The sequence below is a fragment of the Podarcis muralis genome, chromosome 1, assembly GCF_964188315.1.
Source record: "Podarcis muralis chromosome 1, rPodMur119.hap1.1, whole genome shotgun sequence".
Lineage (NCBI taxonomy): Eukaryota > Metazoa > Chordata > Lepidosauria > Squamata > Lacertidae > Podarcis > Podarcis muralis.
The window spans coordinates 121,093,068-121,099,686 of NC_135655.1; the positions used below are offsets into that span (position 1 = coordinate 121,093,068).

General features: G+C 52.8%; 1 protein-coding gene across 1 annotated transcript; it reads left to right on the plus strand.

Annotated features, from left to right (window-relative positions):
• The first annotated feature begins 4,212 nt into the window (after positions 1 to 4,212).
• On the plus strand, positions 4,213 to 6,300 carry LOC144326897 (uncharacterized). Its single transcript, XM_077924015.1, has one exon. The coding sequence runs from the start codon at positions 4,279 to 4,281 to the stop codon at positions 6,298 to 6,300; it is 2,022 nt and encodes a 673-aa protein (XP_077780141.1). The 5' UTR covers positions 4,213 to 4,278.
• The last annotated feature ends 319 nt before the right edge of the window (positions 6,301 to 6,619 follow it).

The following is a 6,619-nucleotide window of genomic DNA, read 5'->3' on the forward strand; positions in this document are numbered from 1 at the left end:
ACCTCCCGATGATCAGGACACCTATTGACAATTAGAAGGGGATCCCAGTCAGACCCAAACCATCTGCCCTGTCCTTGCATTGTCACCTGAGGACCCGGTCTGCACTATCGAGATTGACGGCCACCCCTATCAATGTCTACTGGACACAGGGGCTACTTATTCCACCCTAACCGACAGTCACCTGGAACCAGGAACAGTGACCAAGAAAGTAATGGGACTGGATGGGATACCCCGCACTTGCCCACTCTCGCGACCGGCCAAGGTCACCCTCGGACCATTACTAGCGGAACACACTTTCCTTTTAACAAGCAGCCCTGTTAATCTCCTCGGCAGAGACCTCCTCTGCAAACTTAACGCCACCATAAAATGCTCCTCGGATGGCATTTACCTACATATGCCAGGGGACTCTATTCCCATGTTCCAAGGTATCGTCCAAGAATCTAAAGCGGACCGACAGTTTCCCGAACTCCCTTTGGACCTAGAAAACGAATTGCCCCCCTCCCTATGGGGCACTGAATCAACCTCAGTCGGGCTCTTACTCTCCGCTACTCCAGTCAAGATCACGTACCGAAATGACCTACCCTTCCCGTGCACCAAACAATACCCTCTGCCCAAAGAAGCCATAGACGGCCTAACACCCATGATTGAGGACTTCCTCGAAAAAGGGATCCTAGTCTCATGCGCTTCGCCCTGTAATACCCCAGTTCTCCCAGTCAAGAAACCCGCTAAAGAGGGGACACCTATACGGTACCGTTTTGTGCAGGACTTGAGATTAGTGAACCAATTCGTAATACCCCGACACCCAGTAGTGGGCAACCCGAACTCCCTCCTAAACGCAATTCCAGCAGGGACAACTTGGTACTCCGCAGCGGATCTGTGCTCCGCCTTCTTCAGTATACCCCTGGATCCGGACAGTCAATTCCTTTTTGCATTTACCTGGGGGCCCGGCCAACTAACGTGGACCAGACTGCCCCAAGGCTATGTAGAGTCACCCGCAATTTTCTCGGCCGTATTACATCAGGACTTAGAGGACATCCACCTACCAGCTAGCTCCACCTTGCTTCTCTACGTGGATGATATTTTATTGTGTTCTACCAGTGAAGAGGCGTGTAAGATAGATACTAAACACCTCCTATCAGAATTAGCAAAGAAGGGACACAAGGTGTCTCCAAAGAAACTCCAATATTGTAAACAAGAAGTCAAATATCTCGGACACATCTTAGGAGTAGGGACTCGAAGCCTAGCCACTGACAGGATCGAGGCAGTCACAAAAATCCCTCTCCCAAAAACGAAGCGACAGTTGCGCGGCTTCCTTGGCATGGCCGGCTTCTGCCGAGCCTGGATCGCTGGCTACAGCGAAATAACGAAGCCCTTAACTGTTATGACGCGGCAGGACCACCCAGACACCCTGGTCTGGGAAGAAGAAGCTTACAACTCTTTTGAACGACTAAAACGGGAACTCAGATCCGCTCCCGCCCTAGGATTACCCGACTACCGAATCCCTTTCAAACTGTTCATCCATGAGCAAATGGGGGTAGCCTCCGGTGTCCTAACCCAACCCTTCCGAGACCAAGAGAGGCCAGTAGCATATTATAGTCTGCAACTTGACAACACTGCTAAAGGGGCTGTCAGTTGCCTGAGAGCCATTGCAGCCGCTGCTGTCCTTCTCGAGAAAGCCCAAGAAACAGTTCTGGGCCACGAAATCACCCTTCACGTTCCCCATTCAGTCTCAACCCTCTTAACCTTAAAAGGATGCCACCATTTCTCAAACTCCCGCCTCAACCGGTACGAGGCCCTCCTACTAACCCCAACCAATGTCACCATTAAACGTGTCAACTCGCTAAACCCCGCTACCCTGCTACCCCTTCCCGATGATGGCACCCCACATCATGACTGCACCACTATTGTCCGGCAAGCCGAAAAGCCCCGTGAAGACTTAGATCATCTTCCCTTGGAGAACCCAGACCTAATACTATATACTGATGGTAGCTCTAAAGTAATCGACGGGGTTAGAAAGACTGGGTACGCGGTGGTCTCCGACTTCGAAGTACTAGAATCAAACCCAATCAACTCCCAGTACAGTGCCCAAGCCGCTGAGTTAATTGCACTGCTGCGTGCCTGCGAGATTGGTGAAGGGAAGCGGATAACCATTTATACGGATAGTAAATACTGTTTTGGCCTCGTGCACACAACCGGCCAAATTTGGCTCCAGAGAGGCTTCCTAACCGCCGCCGGGTCTCAAATCTCGCACGCCGCCCTAGTTGAGCGACTTCTCACAGCGATCCATCTACCGGCCGCTATAGCCGTTGTCCACTGCAAGGCCCATACCAAAGGCAGGGACTCAGTTTCTAAAGGAAACCGACGAGCCGACAAAGCCGCACAGATGGCTGCCCTACGCGTCCCTAACAATGAATCCGAGTTTCAAGCCCTCCAACTACCAACAGACCTAGACCTTGCAGAAATTTACAAATCTGCCCCAGCGGATGAAAGAGCTATGTGGGAATCGATAGGTGCCACCGAGCAACAGGGCATCTGGGTCCTCCCTGATGGAAGAACCGTCCTTCCAAAGGCCTGGACTCCAAAAGTAGTGAGGGTTCTTCATCAGCGGACACATTGGGGAAAAGGGAGATTAATGGAACATGTAATTAGATCTTGGTATGCACCCGGAATAGCCGCTGCCGCAGCAGCAGCATCAAAGAATTGCATTACTTGCCATCGCTTCAATCCCAAGCGTGAACCCAGGAGGCCACCAGGAGCCAGACCATGGGCCTTTGTCCCTTTTGAGAACTTGCAGCTTGACTTTATCGATCTGCCCCAATGCCAAGGCTTTAAACATGCTTTGATTATAGTGGACCAATTTTCCTCGTGGGTGGAGGGATTCCCTTGCCGAAAAGCTACCGCATCCGTAGTTGCCAGGGCCCTCCTACAGGATATTCCCCGTTATGGCATACCCCGCCGCATAGACAGCGATAGGGGAACCCACTTTACTGCAGAGGTGGTGCAATTAGTGGCCAAGACACTCCAGATTAGATGGGATCTCCACACTCCATACCACCCACAATCCTCAGGCCAAGTAGAGCGTATGAACCAGGAGATAAAAGTACAGTTGGGCAAACTTTGCGAGCTCACTGGCCTAAAATGGGTGAATGCACTCCCACTGGTTCTTCATAACATCCGCAGCGCCCCAACCGAACGTTTGAAACTCTCTCCATTCGAACTTTTATTCGGGAGACCTCCCCCCGTCTATAACACTCTATTCCCACTCTCAGAATTGGAGCTGGGAGAAGCAGAACTTACTAATTATGTCATTCAGCTCCAGACACAACTGCAGCGTCTCCACCACTACGCGGCCATCGAGGGACAGAACCTGCCCATCGACGTCCACGCTCACTCCTTCCACCCTGGTGACTGGGTCCTCGTCAAGGTCTACCAGAAGGAACCACTCCAACCCGCGTGGGAAGGTCCCTACCAAGTACTCTTGACATCGCCAACCGCCGTGAAAGTAGGTGAGAAGAATTCTTGGTTACACCACACTAGGTGCAAGTCCTCACCCCCTCCACAGGAGACTGAAGAAAGCGAAGGCGAGGATTTCACCTTTTCGACTCCACCTGCTCCACCGACCTCATATATTGACGACGACGACCAACAGACCGCACCGGATCGGGGCCAAATTCGGGCCCAACATACTGGACCAGTAAATCGGGGCCAAGGTCGGGCTCAACAGACCGGACCAGCAGATCGGGGCCAAGATCGGGCTCAACAGACCGGACCAGCAGATCGGGGCCAAGATCGGGCTCAACAGACCGGACCAGCAGATCGGAGCCAAGATCGGGCTCAACAGACCGGACCAGACACCGCGACATCCAACTGGACGTCCGAAATCATCCCAGATACTAACACCATCAAGCTGCGTTTCAGACGCGGTGACAGCTCCATTTGACAGCTCCGTTGACAGCTTGCTTCGTTTGACAGCCTCGCTTTGACAGCTCATCTGACAGCTCCATTTGACAGCTCCGTTGACAGCTTGCTTCGTTTGACAGCCTCGCTTTGACAGCTCATCTGACAGCTCCATTTGACAGCTCCGTTGACAGCTTGCTTCGTTTGACAGCCTCGCTTTGACAGCTCATCTGACAGCTCCGTTTGACAGCTCCGTTGACAGCTTGCTTCGTTTGACAGCCTCGCTTTGACAGCTCATCTGACAGCTGTATTTGACAGCTTCATCTATCTGATACCTTCGTTCGTTTGACCATTTGCGCTCTCCCGGCGCGCATCCAAACCATGGGTCTGGCCTGCAACGCCCTTCTTCTCGCCGCCTTATCCTGGGTCCCGTCCACCTCATCGGACCACTGCACAGGGTTGCACACGGACTATCACTTCTTAGACTATCATGAGGTCGAGACGGGTAGGTCTAACCCTGATCGAATGGGGGACTTTGATTTCTGCCTCCCTGAGTCTCGGACCTTACTGCGCCATTCCCTAGTGCCCCGACTCGCCGAAAACGAATATTGGGAGCTTTTCATCCGAAACAAGGATTTACGCCGTATTGGCTCTGCGGCTCTTACTCTTGACCACTCCTCTTACCGGCTGACCTGCAGAAATGGGACTTATCTTCTTTATGAGAGTGGAGAGGTCTCACGAAACCCTAACTGGACCGAAGTCGAGATAGGAGGGGCCACTCACGCTTACACGGACTCCAACCACCCCTCTGGAAACTTGATTTTCGGATTCCAGTGCCTCCGCTCCACCCTAGGAACCCGGAAGCCCCAACTCCAGGGACTCTGCCTGCGACGGTTCTGCTGCTTATGGGACTTAGGGGTCACTCATGAGTGGAAAGGGGCTGAATATCTTGAAGGGTGGCACCATCCCATACACCCCTCGCGCTCCCCCTCATGGGACCACGTCGGACCCCTGAGATGCGGCGGTATCGCCAGGGATAGGCGACTACTGAACACTACCGACCCCCTCCACCCGGTCGGCACAGCACCCCGACAATTCGGCGCTGACTCTACGCTCCCAGGAGAAGACCTCCTGTCCTCCTGGGAACAAAACTCTTACATTAAACTTCTCAGCCAGGTGGCCAGGGAGGCACCCTACCCGGACTGCTGGATTTGTGCTCACGCGCCCAGCCATCTCCAACAGAGTCTTCCACTGGTTCCAGTGCCGGTGACCCTAGAACAGTTCCGTTCCGGAAACGTAACCTCCTGGAACTTAACCGCTCTTAACTTGACACATCAATACCTCTATCTCACCGGCCCTACAAAGGGACCCCTTTGCCGCAGCTTCTCAGGAGAAGGAACCTTCATCGGATCCAGTACATGCACCAACACCCTTGAAATCCTACCAACTGGACTGGTCACTGTTTCCAACACAAGGGATTCCCGGACTTTTCCTAACCTTACCGCTGCCTGGGCCACTGCCGTCGGACACCCCTCGGACTGGAAGCCACAACCCACAGACACCATGCTGCTACAATCCTTTGCTTCAGGCAGAATGGAGTCTTATCTCAGCGGCCTATTCTGGGTGTGCGGGCATCGCGCCTATACATGGGTGAGCCCACACATGTCCGGATCCTGCTTTGTCGGCTATATTGTTCCCGGGATAAGGATAACCCCACATCTACCCCCCGGAAGACAACGGAATAAAAGGGAGCAAAAGGAACTGTCAGACCTGTCAGATGTAGCTGCAAATGGAGAGACCGTGGGCCGGGCACTCTTCCCTGCCTACGGGGCCGGTTCAAACCACGTGGATATCCTTCGACTCACCGACATCCTCCTTAAGTTCATGCAGGAAGCGACCCAGATCACAGACTCTCTCATGTCGGAACTATCCGAGGTAAGGCAGTTGAGCTTACAGACGAGGATTGCAACGGACTTCCTCTTGTCCAGTCAAGGAGGCACCTGTGCCTTAATAGGCACCGAGTGCTGCACATACGTAACTGACCAGACCTTAAATATAACTGGACATTTGAACAATATTCACGAGTTAGCAGGGAGGCTACACGATATCCAGCATGAGGGACTATCCGATGTGGACCTGTGGGGATGGTTACCCAGGCTAGGATGGCTCCGACAGTTATTGAAAGTCATACTGCTCCTCATCTTAACCGCTGTTTTTTGTGTCTCTATCTTATGTTGTACTGTGCACTGTATTAGCCCCTGCTGCTCCCTCCTCCGCCAGTCTACTTCTTCTACCTCATTCTCTCTTCGAGCCTATTCCCGTTCCCAACACACCCCTACCTTTCCAGACTACGTACAGATGAGGCATCTGGGGGAAGGGGAATACGAGATCACTGAAATCTAGCGTTTCTGTGGTGCGGAGAAAAGATTTGCAAGTTCCTACGGAACTTTAATGCAAATCTATCTCCGAATGGGGGACTGATACGGACCAGAGGGGGGGGTACCTCTTGCCCCCCTCTCCCTTGAGCAACCGAGGCGATGACCTCGAGGGTACCCACGGTACACCCACCCAGTCCCCCCTCACTGTTGCACAAGCACCACACTTCTCCCAGACCCCCTTTTCGTTTCTTTCTTTCACGAGCGAAATAAGCTCAAAAATATGAATATATTCTCCTATCTCTTCCTATGGCTATCTGCGCTCCATACTTAGAACGAGTAGACCG